We start from the raw sequence: 26,215 nt of genomic DNA, 5'->3' as shown, positions 1-26,215 counted from the left end.
CTGAGTCATACAACACAAACAAGAATTTTATTAAAACAATAAAAAATACAATCTTGCATGTTTTGGCTCCATCAAGGTTAGCCCCCTAAAATTATGCTATGACTCGCTTCCTAATACTACAGCAACACTGCCTCATCCTTTGGTTTTTATACACTTTATACACTGCGTTGTTTTACTGAGTGAGTTTCATATAAAAATCATTTATTTCTATGTGTTGGCAATAAACTAATGAGTTGAGTCCTCTGAGTCAGTACTATTCTGGCTCTGCATGGCCAGCTATGCAGACTAGTCCAATATACAATCCTGTTGACATGAACTAAAAATAACAATGGACGAGAATAGCATCAGATTACCAATTCTGTAAACATTGGTCTGACAGTAAACACAGTGGTACGGGATACAAGTCAGACAGTCTGATCTTGGCCCTAGACCAGTGAGGGTCACCTACGGCTTCACAGCGTAGCACAGCTTGGTGGCATCCTTGGTGTTGCTCTGGCTGTCAATCAGCACTAGAGGGATCCTCTGGTGGTTCTCAATGATGTGGGAGACACTGCTGAAACGCTGAGGAGGGGAGGATGATCAGTTAGTCACCGAAGCCTCTGAGGAAATGTTTCGTCTTATGTTATTCAGCAGAAATTGTACATTTTCCCAGTGTTACTCAGCTTTTTTTCATTATCTTAAATTGTATTGTAATGCATTGCCTGAGATGGTTGAAGTAGCGTAAAAATGTTGGGTTTTTTTTCTAATTTGAAATGTGTAGTCTAGGTACAGTAAAGCAAAGCATTTTTTTTCCAACCAGCTCATCTTTTTTCCATATATATTGGAAGCTCATATTGAAACTCAAAACTCAATGAATTGGGGATATTTTAGGAAAATGTACTTTTATAGAATGACAAGCCAAAATGCGGTGAAGAATTGCACTCAGAGCGAATAGGATTTCGAATCAACTTCATAGGTGCTTATGGCTTGGGAGGAACTGAATAGAAAACACAGCAATAGAAAAAATAATGTCAAGAAAGTATATAAATTCATTTTCAGGCACAACTGTGAGTTAAATATGAATTCCAGCATTTTATATTCAACTCACAGTTGTGCCTGGACCTGACTTTATGTACTTTCTTGACAAAAGAAGTATATATTTTTCCGTTGTGTTTTTCTTTTTTTTTTTTGAATTCCTGATTAAACCAAACTGCTTTTCATAATAGTTTAGGCCTGACCAGTGATTATACTGTATTAGGTTTTGTAAACACTGAATCCTTGTAGTTTTTTGGAATGTATTTGGCATGAATATGGTCAAATTTAAATACTGCTTAATACTAGCACAAAATATTAGATATCGGAAGCTTCAATCCAAAAATATCGGTATTGGCCTTCAAAAACCCATATCAGTCGAACCCAATCCTCTACCAACCACTGCTACATAAAATCACAGAGGAAGCACTCGAGACTTAAATATGTCTCGTTTTACAATCCCTAGAGGCTTGATGCATGTGGGCCGAAACCCAGAAAGCCCCTATGCACTCATTTTCGACATGTCAAAACAAAACTGAAAAGTCATCTGCCGTACCTCCTCCCCTTTCTTCTCCCTTCCCAGAGCGTACTGCTGAGTCGTCTGCAGGAAGCGGATCGGGATGTTGTACACTCTGTCGTTGTAAAACACCACCAGCGTGTAGGGCTGCTGTGTGTCCTGGCCGGAGCTCTTCCTCACCAGAAACGACCCGTCCTGACACAAAAGGAACTCACAGTCAAACTCGACATGACTTTATGGGATATAATCCACAAACTGCTCAGCTGAGGTTCTCACTTTATTGGACCGGATCAGGACGTCCTCAGCGGTCTTGCGGTCACAGGCGCTGGCGTACCAGGGTTTCTTATAGACGTCTACCCCCTGGAACACAGTAAATCAAGTATAGAAAAGCTTTAAAAATCATCATGGTAAACATAGTTTCTTAACACTTATGAATCAGTTCTTCATCTGGACAATTTAGTGCTTTAAGAGGGTAACCTTTTCTGTGTCTATTGACCCATCTTCAGCAGAAACACTTCTTCTGTCGGCTTGTCCTGGGACAGCAGAGACACAAACATGAATAATTCATGATAATGTGGCTTTAGTACTGTAAAACACTAAATGATAAATGCACTAAATGATAAATGTATAGGGTTATTAACCGGCTATGAGACACAAGAAAGGCCTGTACTTACTGGGGAGGGTTAATATCTGTGGAAGAGGAATCCTGCAGAGGAGGCAACAGACTTTTTTCACACAAACCACAGTAAATGAACAGTGCTGTGTTCAAAAATCAAATATCCCCATTCCAGAGGCATTCAAATGTGTAGTGTGACTACTGACACGTAAGCCTATAGTGAATATACTGCATTTCTTACTTTGGTCGTTTATAGTCCGCTGTATGTGCTTTATTAACAGGGGGTTTCTGGCTGCTGTGCATCATGGGCAGTGTCCGGCCTGTGGAAATCCAGACAGACAGTAGTTAAAAAGTCTATCATTGCTATTGAGTAATAAATATAGACATTAAAAATAAATTCCACAAATGACAAAGGTAAGTGTATACGTATGTATGTACACTGAATGTACAAAATACTCGGGACATCTTCCTGATATTGAGCTGCAGCCCCCTTTGCACAATCCACATCTCAGTTGAATCAAATCTTAAAAATCCCTCTGTAACTCGTCTGCTTCTCTTCATCTACATCTCCTCCTTTGTGATTATTAGAGATTTAGTAAGTGAAATCAATAAGGCATAATGGCTTTTACCTGGATTCTCCTCATCAGTGTCCCTAATATTTTGTAAATTCAGCGTATGTATGTGTCTATTAGGGTTTGACCGATATAGGTTTTTGAAAGCCAATACCGATATTTTTTTATCGTAGGTGCCGATAGCTACTCTTCAATATATTTAAAGTTTATGTCCCAAACATTACAAGCATTCAGTGTTTCCCCCATACTTCTGCAACAGCATTTCTACCATCGTGGGACACTAAAAGTCTGCAACGAAAGCCAGCCGGGTTAGCAGCTCTTTAAGGCAGGGTGACCGACCGCATCTGGGATACATTACTGCCTTGACATGGAGAACTTACAGAACAATTAAATGAATAAATAAAAAGTGCACAGATAAAATTTGACTACAGGGTTTTACAGACTGTTTATGTGTAGCTGTGGTCAGGGAGGAACCTCCATCATATCAGAGGTGAACAACACTCACTGGTCAATATCCAATATTTAATAAAAGCCAGATATTGGCTTAACTGATATGCATGTATATGTGCATTTATGAATGTAAACACTTACTTTCAGATTCCCTGTGTTTTACATCTGGCCTCTGTAAAAAGAGTCGTATTTCATTTTTAGCATCATGAACAAGGTCTTCAAAATTAGCCGCTTGCTAAAATAAGCACATTGACAGTAATGTTGACTGACATCAGTTGACCCTTTAAAAACAAGTCTAATAAAGTCAAATACTGAAAAGTAATGGTGAGTGCTATTGTTATAGTGTTATTTTGAGCTAATATTCAGGCATAGAGTACTTGATTTTTATCAGAAGATATTCATACCGGCCTTAAAGGTGGTTGAGGTGACCTCCTAAAATTAAAAAAGAAAGATATAATGAGATTATGAGACATACAGTAAATCACTTCTTAAAGTTGAATGGGTTACAGTATACAGTAATTGGTAGAGTTGTTATGTAAGTGATGCTTACTCTCTGGGCAAAGGTTTTGGTAGTAGTGGGGGAGGATCCTCCTCAGATTTTGTATTGGAGCCTAGAGGAACAGACAATGCAATGATAAATGTGTGTTCTGACCTGCTGGTTCATGCTGTAGTCGATGTCTTTGCTGAACAGTTATGTGTTGGTGAGTACTGATGATTTATTGGGAGAAACATATTTCTCATTCCGCTGGCCATCCTCTAGATGGCGCAGCATGCTAGAATGATTCATGGTAGCTGTCTCTGTCATCTAATGGAAATGAAGGGGAAAACAATTCCATTAAGTCATTGCTTGATTTGATACCTACTATCATCTGGATCACAAACTTCATATTCATCCTCGCCTGTGGGCTCCTGGATCTGGATAATTACAAAACCACTGATGAGTCAAAGTGCCGTGTGCCTAAAAGTGCCTCAATGCGCTGTGTACACCAAATCTTCTCTTCAAAAGCCCTCTTTTAAAGTGCAATTAGTCCTGACCATATATATTTCACTTACAGGAATAGGACATTTCCTAATATTCATTCTGAAAGGAAAAATCATTATTAGTATAGTAATAGTGAAGCTGTATAGGTTGAGAAAAAAATGATCTGGGTGGGCCATTCATACAAACAAATACAATTATACTTCAAATACAGTTTTGTTTTGCAATCTTGACAATGTATCTTAGAAAATCTGAGTGTCGGCCTCTAGATTAAATGTTTTCAGTGTCAGCAGACCTACCTGGGGCTGGCTATAGGTGGCAAAGACTGTGAATGTGTTTTGGGGATTGGACACAGTCTGTAATGTTGATGGAAGAAAACAATTTGTCTCAAAATGCTTTCAAAATCATTTCCAAAATTCACTTATTTTATATTGTATAGCTAAAGTTTATAAAAAAGATATGAATGAACGTAACTCATGAAAAAGTCATCAATGAGTCTGAAACTGACCTGCTTACTGGAGGAGAGTTCTCCTTTAACGATGCCTTAAAAAGGGACCAAAGATTAATTCCACATAAATGATCATTAATACTTATTTGTAATTGCTGTTGACCATTAGAAAACCTACCTCTTCGTCAGGAACCTCATAAACATCTGAAACATAACCAAAGCCAATATTAGGGATAGAGGAATTCTGTTTCTGTTAGCCAGCACCTCACTACTGGTATGTGTTTCCACTTTATAAACATGTTGTAGCCTACCAGGACTAGGAGGGCGCTCTGGTAACTGTTTAGACACCAAGGGGGAGTTCCTCACTGCTCTGTCCCTGCCATGCATCGGAGGATCTGAGGAGAAGTATGGCATTATTATAGTAATAGTAGTAGCAGTAGTAGTAGTAGTAGTCATAATAGTCATAGTACTTGTACTTGTAGTAGTAGTAGTAATAGCAGTAGTAGTAATAGTAGTAGTATCAGTATTGTTCTTATTGCACATATTAATATACCAAAATCTTTCTCATCTGTACTCTGTATCTGATCTATCTGTATCTTACTAGGAGGTGGTTTCTCTGTAGGTTCTATGTAGTTGTCATCATCATTATTGCCGTCTGGATTGATGTAATCCTCCTACAAGACAACAAAGACAAACTATTGTGAAAAATCTGTCCGTGCTCAGTGGAAGCTATTGACCAATACACAGGATCTGATGTAACTCCTCAGGGTGCCATGATGTAGGGCCTGCAGCAGTATCTATGGTGAAACTCAGCTCCCACGTGGGCCTGAAGTACAGTATTTATGCGAGCCAACAAAGCATAACAGACATCTGTCTTCTGTCTAACTATGGTACGGAAACTAAGTTGTGTCACCTCATCACTAGCCATCTGGGTGGGTTTAGGGGGCAGTGGTTTGGAGGCCTTGGTTGGGCGGCCGGGCTTCCTGGGCGGCTGGCTGGGCCGGTTACTGCAGCTGCCTGGAAAAGAGAAGCAGAAGCAGAAGCAGGACGTCAGCATTTGCATAAAATGCCATTTCAACCTCAGCACCACAGTCTGTGTTTTGTGGCTTTTTTCTCATCAGTTTCGGCTATTGAAGGGTATAAATTACTCAATTCCAGTTGTGCGGGAAAAGAGTGGTTAATGCAAAAAAGAAACTACTAAAGATATAGAAATTGCATGTGAAATTTGAAGGTACATGCAAATTCTAATGATAACAGGCATTCTGGATGTATTCGTTTTCTGTGGTTACGGTGAGTGGGGGGACCTGCTGTCTAGGTGCTGGACTGAGTGTGAAAAAGGAGAAGATCGTTAAAACCAGTACCCAATTAGCTGCCTTTTCACCACGTATTGTGACGAAAATAAACAGGTCATGTTTCAGTCCAAAAAGTAATGGTGAAAATGAAACAATCCTTTCTCAAGCGGCTGTACTGACCAACATACTCCCCCTGAGGGTAGGAAGCAGATGTTGTGGTGAAGGCCCTGTGACTGGGAGGAGGCTCATAGCTGTCATCATGGTCTTCATGTGGATCCTCATAAGTGTCACTATCCTGTGGCAGTGAGAACATACTTTAACAAACGAGCTTTGTTTGTTAAAAGTTTCACTACCAAAATAACTCCTGCGTTGTTTGAGTTTACAGTTTTCAGCCCAACTTACAAATTCGCCTTCAGACAGTTGTTCATCACGCTGCATGTCACCATCTGTAAACACAGAGATAATATTAGGTATTCAAAAAATATTAGGTAATAGTAAGTTTCATTTTCATGCCAGCAATCATCTGAATAGGTGTCATAATTTACAAAAAGTACATGTCTCATTTTTGGCATGAGACCCTCCTCTCTCAGTGAACTTCTCTTTTGAGGAACCAGTGGACCATGTCTCCTCATCTCTTGCACTATATAAAGATCTCTATCTTGTATTGAGTTACTTCATTTTTTTTTTTAAGACACAATTAAATGTATTAGCCAGTTTGGTGAGAAATTTCACTTGTTTCAGTTCACTTCAGTTTCCTTCCTCTAAACAAGGGGCCATATCTGGAAACAGGTGGAGCGATCTGCCTTATTTTAATACATCGACACTGTTTCTCTATTCTTTAAAAAGCAGAATTGTATTGAAACACGCAATTATCTCATCCAAAATATCAGAATGTTTGACTTGTTTTGATAAAAATACGGTTTTAAGGATTCAGTACTATATTAAAGTTCTTGTTAAGATGGACTTTGTTGCAGTGTGGCTAGGGAGAAGTTTGGCTATGCATCACTGGTTTCAGTCCTTGCTTCTGTTTGGCTGTTGGTTTGTTTGTAATATCACACAATTAAATGTTGCTCCTGTTTACAGCTCAGTTGCAAATTACTTACACTGTAAATTGTAATGGTTTGCTTTGTAACGCTGGAGGGGGACGGGGTGGGGGGGCATAGAATTAAATGTCCAGTTGAAAACAGTCCAGTTGCACCATAGTTAGTCTGTACACTGCACTGTTTGTTGCAGAACATGCATGCTACATTATGTGAGGAATTATTCAAAGATGATGAATATGTGGATAACTCCATTTTATCATTGGATTATGAGAGAGAGAGTGTGGTAAGAACCCAGTCAGACCATACAATTAAGTGTAGCTTCTTTTTGCAGTCCAGTTTCAGCTTTCTTATCAAGTAAATTGAAATGTTTAACGAGGCACTGTTGCAGAACATGCAGGGTATATTTGAAAAAGGAAATAAATTAAAAACGGATATGGTTGGAACCTGGTATTTCCAGAGGAAATGACACTTTCTTGTACAATCCAGGTAAGTCTAAAAAACCCTTTCCAAGTGGGTGCAGCCATGAACAATTACTGTGTAAGAAAGGCACATTTATATGAAAGTATTGCCTTCCTTCCGACAAAGGACACACCTGAACTTGAGCTGTTGCTAATGTAAAACTTCAGCGCCTACAAGAGACTTCCTGGAATTGATGGGCAATAGAGAAAGTGTTTCTGTCAAAAGATCATTCGATCTTGTTACAAGATATAGGAAAGAAAGCCCAATATTCTTATTACATAGACTCCAGCATGTGACTAAAACTTTGTGACTAAAACAAAGGAAATGGTCATAGATTTTAGACGTAGTGGAGGAGAAGTCCCACTCACCAATGTCAACAATGTACCCATTGAAAGAGTTAATATTTATAAATACTTAGGGATAGAAATTGATGACCAGTTGAAGTCCAACGAATGTGCTACTGTGAAGGTCAAAAAACTGCAACAGCGAATGTTGTTCTTACGAAAATTGAACAGTTTTAATGTTGATCGTTATGTCTTGCAACTGTTTTATAAGGCTGTCCTTCAGAGCATCTTGTCCTTTGGCCTGATTTGTGTGTTTGGTAACATGCGCAACCAAGACCAAGATAAGTTGCAGCGCATTATCAAGATGGCGAGTAGAGTCATTGGGTGTGACCAGATGTCAGCTGCCCAGTGGTGTAAAGACCTCATTCTGAGTAAGGCTGAGTGCATCCTCAGTGACCCTACTCACCCTCTCCTCTACACAACAGGTTCCAACTAAGCTATCGGGGCAAAGGTAGGATTCTGCAAAGGAAAATACCAGGTTTAGCAAGTCTTTTGTTCCTTCAGTAGACTGTTAAATGAGAGGGATTTGATGGTTTTGGCCAGGGCTATGTGCAATGGTTATCCTTGTGCAACACTTGTATGGTGCAATATACTTTATATATCTTATTTTTATTTTATTAGTTGGTTATAATGCTGATGCAGAGTTTGTTTCTCAGGGATCATGTAGTCCACTGTATATGAAGTATTTATCTGTCTCTACATTAGTGTGTGTGTCAGCGTATGCCAGAGTGAGGGTGCTTGAAAATACTCTCTCTGTGTGTGTGTGTGTGTGGGCGCGTGTGTTGGGGGGATGGAAGGGGGGACTGTATATTGTATAGTTGTAGTTTACCTTGATGTTAGGTCTGTATAACACCAGAATCTAAAACCATGGCTGAATATTGTATACTGTGAAGTACAGTGTGTATACGTCACTCACACTTGTCAAATACAATATGAGAGAAAATGAATCACAGCCTGTGAAGTATCACATCCATCTTTTTATCTTGTGCCTTCTTCCTTCCTTCTTACTTGTTTCAAATGATTTTATGAGTGCTGTTTTCTTATTCTTTCTGCCTCTGATTCCCAGGCAGAGTACAGCATACAGCATGTTGTTACTGTGTAATGATGACAGACTGGACTGGAAACCAGTGTTTCCCTCGTGGAAATCCAAACATCTCTGCACTCTTTAAAAAGATGTCCAATACATCTGTGCGTCAAGTTCATGACAACACATTGTGTTCATTTTCAATATGTATATCTTGTCAGTATGTGTTGCTATTATTATAGCATATTGTGTGACAAATGTTGTCCCAAAGTAGATACACAGATATGTTGAAAAATTATGAATTCTAGTTAAGAGCGGCCCGAAACTTTCCTGGGAGATATTTATGCTTCCAAGGTCTCAGGCAGTGTGGCTCTGATATACATTATAGCAGAAATTAACTTAGAATCTGTTAAGTGATCAGCTCAAACCATTTATATTCAGGACTCAGTTTAAGAGAAAACATGTACTAGAAAAATAATTGTATTTAATGCTTCGTTCATACCATTTCATCTTGAGACAGTTAAAAAGAGATAGTGCTTACCATGGTAATCTCTCGCAGGCACTTTTGGGAGTGGTTTGCTTTTGAGTCTGCCACATAGAGAGACATTGAAAATAGCAGCGGACAATAAATGACAGGATTTGACAGGGAAAACAGATAGAAATATATATATATAATATACAGTGTAAACTGTGATTTATGTGAATTGTGATGAGTGATTGACAGAGTGGAATTGTTCGAGCGGGGATATCTTAGTGACATCTTCTCATTTGCATACACCACATCATGCCAGAAACCTTTGCTGTAGACGTGTAAAATGACTATATTTTTATACTCATAGTTACTAGATGACTATTGTACCAGTCAGTCACAGAATAGATGGACACGTGTGCCATTACAGTATGTGTCCTTATGTGTCTTAAAGGGTTTCATTTCAGGAAAGGAAAGTGAGAGAACAGCCATCTGTTCGAGTTTTTCAGTGACTATTTTTAGTTTGTGGCTCTGTGTAATTCCAACAGTTATGAAAGAGGAATCAACATTGTCTTCTGACGCCCATGTGTTTGCACTCCAATGGTATTTTTAGCCGATCAAACGTCTAGGAGTCCTGCCCTCTGCTGAGCAATACGCTAAAATTATTGAATTATCACAATATTGTTTTTATGTCTGATATCAGTGTTGCATACCTTCTCAGTTTATTCAGCAGGCCGCCGTCATTTTTCTTGATGTCCTGAACGATCTTCTGAAGCTGCCTGGGAAAAACACATTATTGGGCTCACGTCATTCAGAAAAATCTTTGCAACAAAAAAAGTAAGATTAATATGTATTGAATTTTTTGCAGCATTATGTGCTGAACAACGGCTCTGGGCGAGTAATGGCCATTATCATTCCAGCTCTCACTTAGAATAAGCGCAAAGGTGCACTCAGACCTTTGGAAACCGCACAGTACGCAATTACACTGCCACAGAGGGCGAGGGAGGCAATCTGGAGAAATGTAATTACTCTAACGTTCACATTAGTCTGTCACTCTTCAGCTCCTCTGTAGTTCTGTGCAATTTCACTTTTTCTGGCATGGTTTGCATTTAGGTGTAGATTTATGCCACGGCCACACAAATAGTTGACTGTTTTTATACTCCAATGTTTTCTAATATAAATGGTGATGATTTCTCTTTTTTTTCTCCCCATCCAAGTTTTGGACCTTTTGTCATGTTGCAGAGTAAATGCAGAGTTAATGGAATGAGCACAACGCTTTTGTTGACACCACAATACAAATATGAAAAAAAATGATGAGATTTTTGTTTCCAAGTATTGCCTAATAGAGTCGCAATTTAGCAGAAGTCATATTTTTCAAAAAAAATCACTGTTTCCTGTGTAATTGTCCGCACAAAAAGCCCAAAAGAATATTAAAAATGCTTACCGAATCTTCGCAGTGGCAGGGGCAGCGAGTTTACCTAATGTATCCATATTCATATCTGATGCAGGAGTTTACATTTTTGGGTATTATTCCTCTGATGCATTAACTCTGCATGTGCTGCCTGACTGCTGGACTGTTAATGAACACTGTGTGCTGTGCTCAGGTCATTTCTTTGTCACAGAGGGGAGGGAATTCATTCTAACCACCTCTGTCAGAAAAATCACTTCTCTTTTCCACTCCCCTCCCCACACACACACACACACACACACACACTTCAGTGACCACATTTTTAACAAACCTCTTGCAATCACATCTCTCGACTCTCTCCAGTATAGTGGAGGGAACAACAGATTTGCTGCCAACAGAAAAAGGCCCAGCTGTACATCCCCGCTCTAAATACCTTACTGCACACAGTCATGTTGACTGGGATTGTAACATGCTGGAGATGGAGAGTGTGCATCCCCTTGAAATAGGTCACTGGAGGAGGTCTATAGATGGTGGGTGCATGTTTTGGAACAGGGCACCCACACTTTCCACCATATCCACTTAAGCCTATATGAGACTGACCTGCATTGTATTTGTATTCGATTAAAGTGGTAATCCGCAAGATCCTCATTTTCTTATTTTGCCTCCATCTTTGTCACTAAGCGCTCACTGCTGTGGTGTTTCTGCACTGCTCTTCCCAGAGATCACCTGTCAATCAAACAGCGTGTCCAGCACTGTGACCTCTTTTTCCTCTGATTTTATGTAGATGAAGTTTGAGTTTCTTTTCTTTGTCTGGTGGCTATCGCTGCTCACGCTAACCACCCAGTTCTTCTTCTGTTTATTCCAAACAAACCGCTACTGCTGCTTCTAGAAACATAAAAGTCAGCACTTCTTGTGCACCAGAGGATTTTCCCCATAAAGACCTACCAGACACCGGGTGTTTAGATCAGCAAAAAATAAAAGCTTTCATGAACTGGCTATAGGTTGAATCACTATTCTGTTATAGCAAGAGAGTAGGAAAATTGACATTTATTTATATAGATTATTACTTGTCAGTTTTATGACTTAGTCTTAATATTCTATTGTGTATAAAGTCCTTTGAACTCTGTTTTGAAAGCTGCAACACAAATAACATTGTTATTGTTGCGGTCGCTGTTGGGCGTCCTTTTTGCCTTTAGATGATTACAGCTAACCCATTTAAATCACCTTCACTACATTTTATAAAAAATATACCTATGCATGGTCTGACACTTTCCATATGGGCTGTAGGTGTAAGACGGGCGTTTATTAAGCCGCCAGTGCTTTTAGCCTGACAACTGGTGTGGGAGTGAGGTCATGCATGGTGACTCACGGAAAGTACCACAACTACCATGGCGTAATCCTCTCTGTTTCCACAGCTAACCTTTGAATAGGACAGGGAGTGAATATGATGAGTGTGCAGCTTTTCCCGTGAGAAGCGCTGCAGGATGATCCGCAGCGTACGGCGTGTTGTCAGCGTCACTATGTCACTACGGGCACTTCTGGTAAAATAAATGTCTGCTGCAGCTCTGATCACAGTCGGCCACGACGGGGTTCAGCCACAACAGATGTGGAGGAACCAGGAAGCCGTCTGCGGCGAGACGCGTTCGCACCGTTCCAGACTTGAAACAAGATTTAAAGAGACAGCTTGGCTTTTTAAGGAGCCCACTGTACATGATTCATCCTCGACGGGGAGCCTTTACCCCGCATCCAGCCCGCCGCTGCTCTGCTGACAGCGACCGGGAGGCCACTGAGCGCACTTTGTGTCCTCGTGCTGAAGTCTTTACACTTTGTCTCGTATCCTGTCACCTTTCCATTTGCCTTTGCAGCTCATTCTCTGTGGAGCTGTGCATCCACGTTATGTCACAGACTGACTAATTTCTGTCTTGCTTCTGGCTGTGAGAGACAGTGGAAAATGTTCTCTCATGCTCTTGCTTGTCCGTGGCATAGAATTAACGTTTCAAAGCTGAAACTCAGTTGTTAGTGTTGATATTTGTAGTAATAACTATAAATCATCTCAGAAGTGCAGCTGTAATCACAAGATACATCAGCCAAAGGTTTCTTCTTCTTCTTGACGCATCCAAACATCACGCTGCATTGCAGAATTTCAGTGTTGCTCTATGTAAATTGTTTACATGGAATTTTACTGCCCAAGCTGAACAAGGCCAATCAAAACAACAGCGATGACTAATGTGCCAATGTCAAGCTCTTTGGAGTCCTCGCGCAACTTCCTGACTGAACGAGCATCTGATTCACTTCGTGACAACAGGAACTCAGGAGAATGAGCGAATTGAAACTGACCTCAAGAAACAAACAAGAAAAAGTTGGAATTTTTTTTGAAGATCAAATCATTTGACAAAAAATGTCTTTGTCTGTTTCCCAAGCATTTTGGCTCACTGTGCACTTGCATACTGTTGGCACACACACATACACATGGGGACCCATGAACAGGAACATATTTCACAAACATACACTTAAATGTGCAGGTGCATGCAGGCAGGCAGACAGACAGACAGACAGAAAGGCCCCTCACACACACACACACACACACACACACAAAGCCAGCTGCACATGTGCACACACACAAACAAACTACACGCATGCACTCACACCTGCACACACACTCACACACACACACACACACACACACACAAATTAAACATACATAGTGATTTGATTTCAGAGGCATCCGGCATACATACAACATAAGCACTGTATGTGCATACACATGCTCTCTCTCACACACACACATGCAAACACACACGCACACAAATGAAGCACACGTTAACTTAATTTTAGAGGCCTCCAGTTACTTTAAAGTAAATATATCAGTTTCCAATTTTGTAAGAAAACATATTTTGTGAATAACTTAAGTATTCCATAAATGTTTCCCTTTCATGACAGCAAAAGTACCGTAGGTGATATTTTCAGATCATGAGCGACCTTGAACGGTAATTGGTGTGATTAAGGAAGAACGCATAAAAGAATAGACAGGAGAGAGGAAGGAAAGAATGAAGGAAGGAGGGAAGAGAGTGTATGAAGACATGCTGTATGAAAGTTACTTACGGCTGGTGGATGAGACTAAACTTGCTCATGTCGCTGTCAGACAGGTTCTGTAAAATAACAACAGTGGCTGTCATGAACTGATAGACACCTGATGACAAGTTGGGCAAAAATGAGAGACTGCAGTGTTCACAAATGACTGAACGGAGCAGATTGTGATTCCTTGTGACACCAGAGGCGATGCTGCATGTATGTCATCATCACTAAATACAGGTATTTGGGCATCAGTGCTGCACACAGAAATACATGACATCTACGGCAATGCATCGCCTCTTATCTAACAGGAGATGGCAGCATCTCACTAAGGGCCATTTCAACAGCACCCATGTTTTTTTCCTCTTTTAACCCTTCTAAAGAGGAAGAGAGCTGACTTCTTCTGTGGTGCACGGCGATGGCCTGGGGGTTTTAGCTGCAGGGGGAGAGAGAGGGTTACATACATTATATTCATACATATATTAACACCTAGCAGTGCTACAAGCTTAGACTGATGTTGTTGGCCTCATGCTGCTGTTGGGGGATGGGTGCCTTGCTCAAGGGATCATACATGGTACATGTGGAGGGATGGGAGAATCAAATCAAATCCTATTTCATTTTTGTAGCTCATTTCATACAGCAATGCAACCCAAACTGCTTTACAAATATGGTTAAAAACAGGTCATGACATCATCATAAATCATAAAGGGACACAAGAACAGGAGAAGCAATCTTTAAAAAGTGCAAAAAGTAAATGTAAGAAGTATATGGTTAAAAAACAAAAATAGCTTATTCAAAAGCAGTGGTAAAAAGTCTCATTTTTCATTTCCCTATTCGCTGCCTGAATTAAAACCTGTGACCTTCCAGTCACGAGCTCGCTCCCCTAACTAACGATACAAAACCATATACCATACGCTTTCACAAATCATCAAACATTTCGGGAACGTATATCTGACTGCCTGCTGCGCTGTAATTTTTTGACACATTTTCCTGTCTGTTTTGCAATGAGGCACTTGTGATTTGTAAATGAAAGGAGCATGATTACCATAAAATATGCAACAAATCCCACTAAATTATGTATTCCCCTCTTCATTCATAATTCATTGCTCCAGGTCGCTCCTTGCTCTGTCTCTCTTCTGTTTTTTTTTTTTTTTATTTGTCATAAAGTAATGAAGATCCATGACAAAAAAAAAAAAAAAAAAAAAAAAAAAAAGTTTGTGAAAGTTTGTAATTGCACTTTTAAGTTTGGAAGTTTTTAAACAAAACAATTAAAGTGAGAAACTTGTGATAAGAGGTAAATGTAACAGTAATTTATGAGGTATGGACCTAATATGGCTAGTTAATCTGGATATGAATAATGCATGGCTCTTTATCTGCAGATTTCCCCTGTGCAAGTGCAATGATGTATTCCTAAGATGCCTATAGTAGATGATATAGTAGTTTACCAAAGCAGTTTATGAGTTTGATTGCAGATTAAATAGAGAGGGGGCTTGTTATTGCAGCTCACATTGCCTTATTGTCTGAATGTGTGAACCATGGTGCAACAAAAGACCTCTAGGAATTACCTCTAGGAATAAACCCCCTTTAAGCAAAGCCTGTGATTTAATCATCTGTAAATCAGCGAGTGAGATCACTTAATATGATCGGCTTTACCTCCTTCAAAGAAATGAACTTTGCTACACAGATCCACCCTTGATCATCTCACTGACTTACAGGAGGAAAAAAAAGTATCTGTTTTAAAATCAGACTTAGCCTTTTGACACCGAATAAAATATCAAATAGTTCGCTCCAGTGCATACTCAGGCACTGCTCCCACTTTGAATTATTTATGGGAGTGTCTGCGCTTGTTCAAATGAGACACAACAGCTCCTCCGTATTACAGGCCCGCAGTGCTGGAAATGGACAGGTTTTACTGGGGGGACCCTGCATGGAGATCCCAGGTGTAATCATCCAGAAAGCCAATACATATGAGCGATGTAATATATGCACGGTGATATAGACCCTACTAGATTAGTCAGCTGCTGTTTCCTCACTCTAATTCTGAAAATAAATCATGATTTCTGCTTGTAGAATATTATGTTTAGCACACTGGGCCTGTTTCCAGAGAATCTCAACTTGGTGATCTTCCTTATTCTGTATCAAAAAGAAAAGATCTACTGTACTTCATTATGAATGGCCTTTTTTTTTTTTTTTTAGTTTTTATGCCACATCACATTCATGTGAAAGTTTTGTGCAGTGAATCTGCCAGTTCAATGATACCACACACACACATGCACACACACACAAACACACACACACACACACACACACACACTGTTACTTTCTTTCTAGCCAGGGGCAACATTCTCTAAAAGGTCTGTCTTGGTGGCTCAGTTGGCTAAAACTCCATGTAACACCATGTAAATTTTATTCACATCAACTGAAACTGCCTTTCTCTCCCTCACTGATATCCCATTGGTTTACACTTTTGAATGACCCCCAGCCCCCCCACCCCCCACAAAATTGTCCCATATTCAGACCGAAAGTAATCATTAATGGTGTAAAAAGTACACAAGTGAAATATAGGCCCGGCCCTGACAGTTGCTTCTCAAAGCAGTTTGGCATCTGAGAATTTTGTCAGTTTTGGCAGAGCTCCAGACTTTTTTTTTCTGCACAGATTGGATAAGGGAGGGAAGCAAATGTCTTGGGATTTTAAGGAGAGGATGAACATGTTCATGTGGCCACAAATGCTCACTGCTGACCAATGCAAGCTGTTGAAGAAAGGTAAGACATGTTTGCCAGGTTTGACTAGCCAACATGTATTGGAAATACTGTGGTTATCTGCCCCTTTGAGCTTGAGCTTAAGATTCAACTAAAAACAATGCTGTTTCACTGGCAGCAGATCTCTCTTCCCGCAAGACTAGTTACTAGTTAGACTAGTTAGCCAGACAGCTACAGTTTTTGTGCTGTCGATTTGACACGGACTTCACTAGTGATTTTGTTTTCATAAATTATGAATCTACAAGCCATAAAATAAAAACTAATACCAATTAGATTACAAAAAGGTCTATCATACTTTGGATAATGAAAATCATCTATGATTACGTAACATACTGTATGCTAAAATGATAGCATGCGCGCCAGACAGAGCTACTGGAGACACAGAGATAATTTTGGTGAAAGTACATTCGTTTCTGTTTAATTTTCTATCTATTTTACCGATCCCATGAACAAGCACTGACAGGTTTAGACCTGTGTCACTAAAATGAACTAACTATCCAGCCTAAACTACAACAAGTTCTCATTTTCGCACCTTTAGGATAATACTAGTCGCCTACAATTGCTAAACATACTGTATGCTAAAGTGTTAGCATGCACACAGGACAGAGCTATCTAACCGGAGACACAGAGATGATTTTGGTGCCAATTTTCTTGTCACATATTGGGTTTGGTGACCAATGAGCCAAACTCCTTAAAATTCGGTGTAGTCCTTTAATACAGAGTTCCCATCGGATGATCCCTCAGTCACACAGCCAGCAACATCTCAGCACGTAATCTAGCAATCACACACAGAGTTCCTAGTTGTTTAGTGAGAGCTGTGTGTAATTTAATTGTCCTCTCAAGCATGACATCATTTTTCAGCCCAAATAAAGGATTCTTCCCTTTCAGTCTAACGTGAAAATGAATAGGGGTCTAAAATGATTGCCTGTAACTCAGTCCAACGCTAATATTGACTTTCGAGGGTTCCTCTATTTTGCCTTTCTTTATTTGTTCAAGTGGATTCTCATGGGTTTTAAAGCGGCAATAAAAAAATAAATCACTAGCCATACTTAGCTTAGCATTCCAGCATTTTGTGGCTTTGTGAAGTGAAGATAATGCCTCATCCACACCATGGTTTTTTTTCAAAATTCAGTTATGCTTTAAAATATCTAGCCTAATAACTGATAAGTCATATGTCATTTCTACTTAGATTATTTCCCCTATTTTAAGAACAGAACGTTTGGTAAACAGGATCCAAAAATCCCATTCATTTTTGCCATAGATGAAAAAAAACAGAAAGGCAAGACACAAAGACAGAACCCGAAAACCCCAAAATGATGACAGCACTTGAGAGGGCAAATGACAATTGGAAATCTCAGTTTGGACTATGTTGAATCTCATTTCACCAAAAAAAGCCATTTGGATGATCACTTTTGAACATTCAACCGTTCATACGTGACTGCCTGATGAAATCGCAAGCGGCCACATGGTTGGTTTGAGATCGGGCCCCAGACTCTGCGATGCGGTGTCATCAAGATGCTCTTTCCGGAGCTGCTCCATCCGCAGCACTGACAAATGGAACATTTGTTAGAGCTTTTACACTGAAATGAGCTTCATTTCACAGTAGAGGGAACGGCTTAGCAGCTACATGCCCACAAAATTACCTTTGGTTCTGTCACAGCGTCTGCACACAGCCTCCTGTTCTTGATAACGTCATAGAGTCTTTACTCCTTTTTTTTTTATATATACCAGTTTGGTCTATGTGCTAAATATTCCAAACTCACAGGAATAACACGTGAATTCTGGTTTAAGGTTTTTGCTCTGTTGGAAAGTTTCCTATACCATTCATGCAAGGGGAAATTCAAATCAGATGTAGTAAGGCCATGGTCTGACCTAACAGGCTGCTCTCTCAAACCAGCACATGATCCTGCTCATTTATCACCCAGCCTCAGATGGGTGGAAAGACCTCCGACCTGAGTGCCACTGTAATTAACGCCCAACCTCTGGTGGCAAATTGCATTCCTTCCTCCTCTATTCAACTACCTTTTAGAAAACTTGCCTTGTAAAGCACATATCATCATCTGCGTACAATTTCAGCATTGCACATGTATGGATATTTAAATGATGACAAAAACAACCATGTAGTGTCAGCGCTACTGCAGTTGATGTGTGGATACGCTGTCCTTTACATCAAGTGGCAGACGTTTGTACTGCTGATCTCACACTCAAAACATGAAAGTGACGGACTTACTTACATGACAGCCAGTGTCACAGAGATGGGGAGTGACAGTTCTTTTGATCTACATACCTCTTTTAACCCGTCTACCTGTGAGAGTGAACATGGCATCAAAAAGAGGGAGATTACCTTTATCTACAATGTGCTTAGGTGACTGACTGTCATTACCCAGCGTACTGTAGTCTAGTGTTCAGCCACCCACCTCTCAGACGGAATTAGATTCTTTTTTTATCCATCAAATGAAGAAGAGGCTTTGCAGACCTAATGTGGAGAAAATGCAAGCATTCTGGGTAGAGCCATAGCTGCCTCTGATGTTGTCTTATGACGCTAGATTGGATCTGCGTCGCCTACTTACTCGGGCCTACTTACTTGAGCTTTTATGATCTTTGCTCTAAACATCACGTGGATATGCAAAGCCAGCTACCAGCAGCTCTCAGCAGCAGCACCCACACTGGTTGACATTCAGAGCTCCCCACCACCGACCCTCTCTCTCCTTAGACACACGCTGAATTCCCAATGAGTCAATTTGGAATTAGAAGCATTTTTTGGCCATGTGGAACCATAGTGGCTAAGGGGGAGAAAACAACATAATGCAACATTTGGTGTGAGAATTTATGCTAGCAGGAGGATTACCACCAAGGAGAAAGACGTCACAGTACTGGACACACTGTTTGACAAATGGTCTCTGCACCAAAAGATGCTGCCAAAATCAAAAAATGAGGATCTTGCCGGTTACTACTTTAAATAGTAACGCAGTTCATGCTTACACACATGGTACAAGGACACCAGGACCTCATATGCAGTAAAAAGGGACAGTGCAAGACATACAACAAACAATATATCACTCTACATTGAATATTGGTGTACTAGTGGTGTGGTAATCCACCAGAAAGCATAAATTCTCACACCAAATGTTGCATTATGTTGTTTTCTCCCCCTCAGCCACTATGGTATCACATTCAATACCAGTGCATCCTCTGCTGTCACACAAGCTCTAGTAAAAAAATCCCGCTCACAGCATCAAAGCGAACTGATAAAAGTCTATACAACTGGGTGTTAAGATCAGAATTGATACTGTACGACTGGGAATGTGTGTCAACGTCTGAGTGTTGTCATCTTCTAAAACTTCACAGCCTGAAGGTGGTTAACCATGAGAGAGAGAGTGAGCGTGTGTGTGTGTGTGTGTGTGTGTGTGTGTGTGTGTGTAGCCAACTGTGCAGCTATGGTGAAATGTTCTTGTTCAATACAAGCATGGGCGTACCTGAGCTTAATAGAGCTGAGGTGGACTGGCTGGATGTGTAGCTATGGGATCTGTCAATACACATATATATGTATTTTTCAGATCTGCTGTGGTAACTCACACATCAAAGCCAGTTCTCTGAATTAATCACTTTGATTGATTTGGTCTGAAATCCCCATTGACCAAATTTTTTGGGGAAATAAGCCGGCCAGATAGGGAGGGCTGAATTAGAAATGAACGTGGAGAACATCAGAATCCCTGGTGCTTATTAGGTATTGCTGTGATATTTCACCTAAAATGGAATCAGCCCAGGGTCAGTGAATAATGCATAGAAATGTAGATTGCTGCTCTCACTTGTTGGGATGACAAGAGCGTTTTAAGTGGCCGCCACAAAGACCCACCATACCAAAGAATGAATGCTTTTATAGGCATGCCCACATCTAATAAGAATGGCCGAGGTATAACCAAGAAAAAATACACTGACAGTTCAAAAAACTAGTATTGTGTTCAAACCCCTTTGACAATCCACGCCTCAGTTGTCTCAATGCTGAAAAATTCCTGAAATTTTCTGCCCCTCCATGACTGAAACAGATTGAATGATTTACTGAAATAAATAGGGATCACAGCTTCATTAGCCTCAATTCATATCATTCTCTCTCTCTCTCTCCCAAATAAAGAGAGACAGAACGCTGGAGCACCATGTCAGTCTGTTTCACAGAAACAGTGGGGGGTCCTAAAAGTGGATATGCGACCGACTGAGAGTGCCGAGGCACAGCAGTGAGACAGGATTATCAAAGCAGAAGTTGCAATTGTTACACTCACTTCCACATTAGCTGGACCACTATTTACATACTGAGTGAGTGTGGGAAATAACGCAAGGGAGCGAGTCTTGACTAATGATGTTTCATATCCTGTAAACTCTCCTCAGTCTTTCAATTTTGGATTTTTGCAATGCTGAAACACGACATAAACTTTATATTCATTGGATAATATTCTGCATTTTGAAGGGTTACCATTCCTATCAGAGTTTAAACTTCTAAATGAACACAAATGAACAAACTCCTGTACAATGGACATGGTCAACCTGTTAAATAAGGGTTAAAACAGTACAAAATGTTTGTCATTGTAAACTGGATTGTACTGAGTTTGACAGTCGACTATTGGCAAAAATAGCTCTAGGAGATGTGATTATTCTGCTCTTTTTCAGACCCATAATTACAATCACAATTGCTTGGGAGGATTTGTCCATTCTGATGTAATTAGAATAACAAATTGAACATGGCCTCAATCCAGATATGATCCTGAACGGATTAACAAATGATGTAACTGCAGCAATGACGGTAACAGTATATTTCCTGGAAAGATTCAGGTGAAGGGAGGCAACTTACCAAGAATCTCTGCCCATTAATTCTCAGTCTGTTCACAGTCACAGCGCAGTCTTGCATTTGGTTCTGAGTGCAGTAAAGAACAGATTTACCTTGTTGAATGAATTTACATAAACTATAAACTGTATAGATTAAGTGAACTTAATTTCCACTTGGCTGTCCTCTTAAATAGCTTTCAAGGTAAGAAAAACAGCTCGGTCTTTATCTATTTATTCTAATGCTTCACTTCAACCAGAGCCTGCCTGTATAAAAAAGATATAGTCAAACATGAGATGACAGTGTGTTAAGGCAGTGCCAACACATCCTTGTTAGAGATTTGGATTTGTTTCATGCCACCTATCTACATTATCCCCATGCCCTTATTAGCCAGAATGAACCGCCGAAGTATAAAAGGATGAGAAATCAATTCCAGTAATACACACTTTCAAGATGCCATCTTTAATCAGCATCCACCAGCGTCCCGATATTCTCTCCCCATATTTCTTCTACTCACTTGGCACATGAAGTAGGCCACTTGTGCCTGGCTCCACGCCTCGCACTCCTCTCTGGACGGCAGGTTCATTTCTGTCACGGCGGGGAACCTCTGAAGTGGAGTCTGCTTTTGGAAGTACAGTAATAGACTGACCCCTCGCACACCGGTCTGCCTCTACACTGGGAAGTACACACAGGGAGGTCACCTCATTAGGGGAACACATATTCTCTCTCTCTCTCTCTCTCTCTCTCTCTCTCTCTTTCACTTTCTTTCATCCATAAGTAATGTAGCAATTCATACGAGTTTCAAAAAAATCTAAATTTGTCCCAGCGATTGCACTTAAATACCTACAAAAGGGAACCAGGGACTTCCTCAAAGTCAATCTATATGAAAGCCTCATGAAACAAAGTGCCATAATAGAGTGTGACTCGATTTTCTCCCCTCGGCTTGCAGCTAGGCTATGCTTCATTTATGACCAGGCAGGCTGTATGATTTATATCTATTGTTTTTAGGTCTAATCTTTTATGAGGTGCAAGCTGATAGCTGATGTGGTCTAGATCAGGGAATATAGCTCCACTGTCTCTAATGAAAGTCATGTGTAAGAGTTTGTTCATTCAATTCTTTTAGGAAGTGAGGAGATCTTTCATTGACTAACATTTCTGATTACACCACTGGGCTTTGGAGATCAGATAAATGACATTCAAACTTGTCAGGTGGGGTTGGAGATTACAAAGGAACTAACACTCAGTTTGAGAATTCAAATGTTGTTTAACACTTTAGATTAGGGAACACATTAACTGTTAACTGGGTTTTCCCTCAAAAGTTTAATAATTTAAAACTTCCTTACTGACTGCTATAAGCACTAATTAGAAGGCTATTGAGGGAAAACCCATAGTTAATGGGGTATACTTGTAGAATACAATAGCACAGAATAAGGTGCTAATAAGTAGTTTGTAATGACTAATAATGAACCAATACACTACTAATATGCATGTTAATAAGCAACTTATTAATAGTTAATATGTGTTCCTCAATCTAAAGTGTTTCCCAAATGCTATTCTTACATATGCCAGTAATAAGTCCGTCTCAAAGCTGGAAACAGGACCGCCAAGTCTCTAGCCTGTGATCTCATACCGATGTTTCTATTATAATTTCTTCAATTTCCAATTCATTTTCAGCAAAGCAGTACATCGGTTTGACATCACAGATTAGGAGGTGAGACAAACTCTTCTCTCCTCTCATCAAGTGTCACACGCATGTTACATTCTAGAGGCAAAGCACGGACAGTTGTGAGAGCCATCTTGAGAAGATCTCCAAGAGTAGAAAACAGAAAACAGAAAACTCCCCAGATAATGAATACAATCCTAACATATAGCTACACGCTTTCCTTGCAGATGCAAATCAGTCACCAACTAGGTCCAATTGCTGAAAACAAAAGGAAATCATTGTTGCTTTTACGTATCACTTTGTTTCAGTGTGGTGTTGAGAATGTGTTTTCACTTTGGTGGGAAGCAATCTGAAATATTGATGATACAAAACAGTAAATCTTCTGCTGGCAAGCTGGATAATGAGACTCACCTTCAGGCTGTGTTTTTTTGGAGAAGAAAGTCCTTGATGCTCTGTTGACTATTGATTCCAAAATATTTAATGGAGAGGGCCGACTGGACCCAGAGCTCTTATTATTGGCAGCACCCACATTGTGTTACGCAAAACTTTCATCTTTAATCAGACATTAATAGCTGGGAGATACTAGAGCATGTACCATGTACATAAGACGCTGGCAATATGAGAAACCATTGGCTGTAGTATTGGGTGCATGAAGTTACACTATTTTTTTTTTTTTTTTCATATTAAAGATGTATACTATCATGTTTGAACAGGAGTAGAATAATACATATATACACTGTTTGGACACACCTGATTGATGCACCATGTTTTTCATTCTCTTAAAGCCATTTTGATCTAAAGGCTTCTGCTTAAATGCTTGAAATTAGTTTCTTAGACAAATATAAATAGTGAAGTTGATCCAATGTATGAATTTCTTTCCAAAGCCTTTGCCTTTCCATCAAGGCAAAGGGCGGCTACTCTAAAGAATCTAAAATATAAGATAGTTTTGATTTGTTTTAACACTTTTTTTGGTCACTGCATAATTCCATTTGTGTTATTTCATAGTTATGATGTCTTTACTGTTATTCTAAAATGTGGAAAATAGTAAAAATAAAGAAAAATGTAGTGTGTCCAAACTTTTGACTGGTAGTGTATATGTTAATATTAAAAAAAAAAAAAAAAAAAAATCTGATAAGTAAGAAGCAATTACAAAAAATGATTATGTTTTAAGAACATTACGTTATCGAATCAGTCCGATCTCGCTACCGCTGTCAAAACAAAAAACCCTCTTAATATTCATACATTAGATCCAACTATGACCAAACTGAACATGTAAGACGCTGATATGCATTTTAGTGGATGAAGTTCTAAAGCGGCCGTGCGGCGGCCGAGGAAAGTCGGATGAGAAATGGGCTTCATTGCTCTTGTGTGATTGCTGCTGGCGGCGAGGGAGCCATCCGTCTTGGTGTGTAACGTTAGGATTTCATCGGCTCTCAGTTTGGACCGGGGCCAAGCGGCTTCATATACAGCTGAGTGATTGTGAGGGGGGTAAATAGTCAAACAATTAGTGGAGTCTGCCCTGTGACACCAGTTAACCCTCGGAACACCACACTAATGAGAGCGCTGTAATATATTCTGTTCTGCAGACAGGACCAAGGTGTGCTTATTAAAGTGAAGAAACGAACACGGCCATCGGTAATTAGATGTAGAATCAAGGGCTGTACTGATTTTTTCCCCCTCGCCAAAATCAACAAATCATTGCTATTTGGTCTAGTGAAGCAGATGCATTATTGTAGATAATTACAACATGGTGACATTTAAACCCATTCTTTCGCATTGCCGACCGCTGCAGCAGAGAAATCAAAACAACGCGAGGCAACGCCGCAGCTTGTAATTACCTCTTTGGAGGCAAAAAGGAATAAATTAGTTAAACAGATTAAACCCTTTATCACTCTGTGTTCCTGACCATTGCATGTGCAGTTCTTTTCTCCAGATAAACGCGCCCAATCATCGACGGCTCGCATATCTGTGTGTGTGCAAAGGCCGTGTAGGAGCGCGTGGGATCTCGGGGGAGCGGCCCACAAAGGCGCTCGTTTAAGGCGGTAAGCTAATTAAAGCGGCGGAGCAGATGGCGCAGGCTCGGTCTGGACATAATGAGACGGTGAGGTGGCGAGACGAACTGGACATGGCAGGACAGCTGTGGGGGTTTTGTGAGGTGACCAAAGCCCGAGTGTCTCCCAGGAGCGAGGCTTTTACTCCAGCCAGCGCTGTAGAATCACAATTACATGAAAGCTCTTGACCAGCTTTTTAAGTAGTAGCTGGATCAGGTGGTGTTTCTTCCAAACTTATGTTGGCAGAACTTCTTTGACTGTATGTTAGTGCTTGATGCCAGCGAGGTGTTTTTATAATTTTTCCCACAATCCTCAACCGTTCAACCTTGGCGGTTGGTTTCTGTTTGGTAAACACCAAATCATGAACACCTGTTGCCAGAGGCTTTTCCTGTCTGCCAACCCTCGCCAAGTCTGTTCCAGCTGACGCTCTGTCTCGGTGTTGGGCAAAACTGTGAAATCAACAACTGTGGCATCACCAAAGTGGGTGTTTTTCCTGGATGGAAGTGAAGTGGTGCACAACAACAACAACAACAACCAAAACTTGCAGCAGAAATTCCTAGAGGTGTAGGGATACTTTGGATACCTCATCGCAAAGAGATGCTCCAAGCTCGCGTCGGGCCTGGTGTGAGGAAGAGGCCGAGGCCGGTGGAGGCCGGCGTTCAGAGGCAGGGAGAGGTGAAGTTTCGGGACGTCAGGTTGTACCTGGTGGAGAGGAAGATGGGCCGAAGCAGGAGGAGCTTCCTGACCCAGCTGGCCAGGTCAAAGGGCTTCATTGTGGAAGACGTCCTCAGGTTGGGAAATTTTGTTGTTTGGTATCTGAGAAGCATTTTTTGACTTAAGGTCAAGAGAACAAAGACAAGTTTGGACATAAGATACTTACTAGGCTGTTTAATGAATCACTGGATAGTGTGATTGATTTTCTGGGTTTTCACTGTTTGTGTTTCAGAATGGTATTGTCTTGTGTTTGATTGTCATGGATTCCAGTGGCGGGACACAAAGACAAAACATAGGGCCTCAGTTTGGTTTAAAGTTTGGCCAAGCGGCTTCATACAGTTGAGTGATTGAGGGTAAATAGTCAAAAAATGACTGCCCTGTTGTACCAGTTAACCCTCAGAATATCATAGTATAGAGGACTGACTGAGCGTGACTATTCTGTGTAGTAGACTTTGACCGAATTTGAGGGTTAAATTAAATGCAAAATTAAGACACAACATTTTCTTT

The 26,215-nt window shown here is 40.3% G+C and overlaps 2 protein-coding genes across 3 annotated transcripts in view; one reads left to right on the top strand and one right to left on the bottom strand.

Annotated features, from left to right (window-relative positions):
- Window positions 1-5: 5 nt before the first annotated feature.
- Window positions 6-21,866, bottom strand: blnk (B cell linker). Of its 2 annotated transcripts, XM_078288837.1 has the most exons (24): window positions 21,798-21,866; window positions 21,308-21,370; window positions 13,735-13,781; window positions 9,938-10,003; window positions 9,297-9,343; window positions 6,288-6,331; window positions 6,066-6,180; window positions 5,507-5,610; window positions 5,195-5,267; window positions 4,905-4,988; window positions 4,772-4,797; window positions 4,654-4,688; window positions 4,445-4,501; window positions 4,220-4,247; window positions 4,030-4,081; window positions 3,717-3,777; window positions 3,571-3,598; window positions 3,308-3,338; window positions 2,386-2,464; window positions 2,203-2,234; window positions 2,006-2,061; window positions 1,805-1,888; window positions 1,568-1,723; window positions 6-561 (listed from the first exon to the last, which is right to left on the bottom strand). In XM_078288837.1, the coding sequence occupies exons 1-24, from the start codon at window positions 21,864-21,866 to the stop codon at window positions 445-447; spliced, it is 1,554 nt and encodes a 517-aa protein (XP_078144963.1). In that variant the 3' UTR covers window positions 6-444. The 2 variants fall into 2 exon arrangements, with proteins under 2 accessions (XP_078144963.1, XP_078144964.1); XM_078288838.1 differs by lacking the exons at window positions 13,735-13,781; window positions 21,308-21,370; window positions 21,798-21,866 and adding an exon at window positions 10,669-10,802.
- A 3,725-nt stretch (window positions 21,867-25,591) lies between these two features.
- Window positions 25,592-26,215, top strand: part of dntt (deoxynucleotidyltransferase, terminal) — a 58,988-nt gene continuing 58,364 nt past the window's right edge. The window contains exon 1 of the mRNA XM_071910484.2: window positions 25,592-25,785. Coding sequence (XP_071766585.2) covers window positions 25,592-25,785 — 194 coding nt within the window. The remainder of the gene's footprint in view (window positions 25,786-26,215) is intronic.

This window comes from Centroberyx gerrardi, chromosome 15 (assembly GCF_048128805.1).
Source record: "Centroberyx gerrardi isolate f3 chromosome 15, fCenGer3.hap1.cur.20231027, whole genome shotgun sequence".
In the NCBI taxonomy this organism is placed as follows: Eukaryota; Metazoa; Chordata; class Actinopteri; order Beryciformes; family Berycidae; genus Centroberyx; species Centroberyx gerrardi.
Note: the sequence above shows the minus strand (reverse complement) of the source record. Positions and strands in the feature narration are given on the sequence as shown.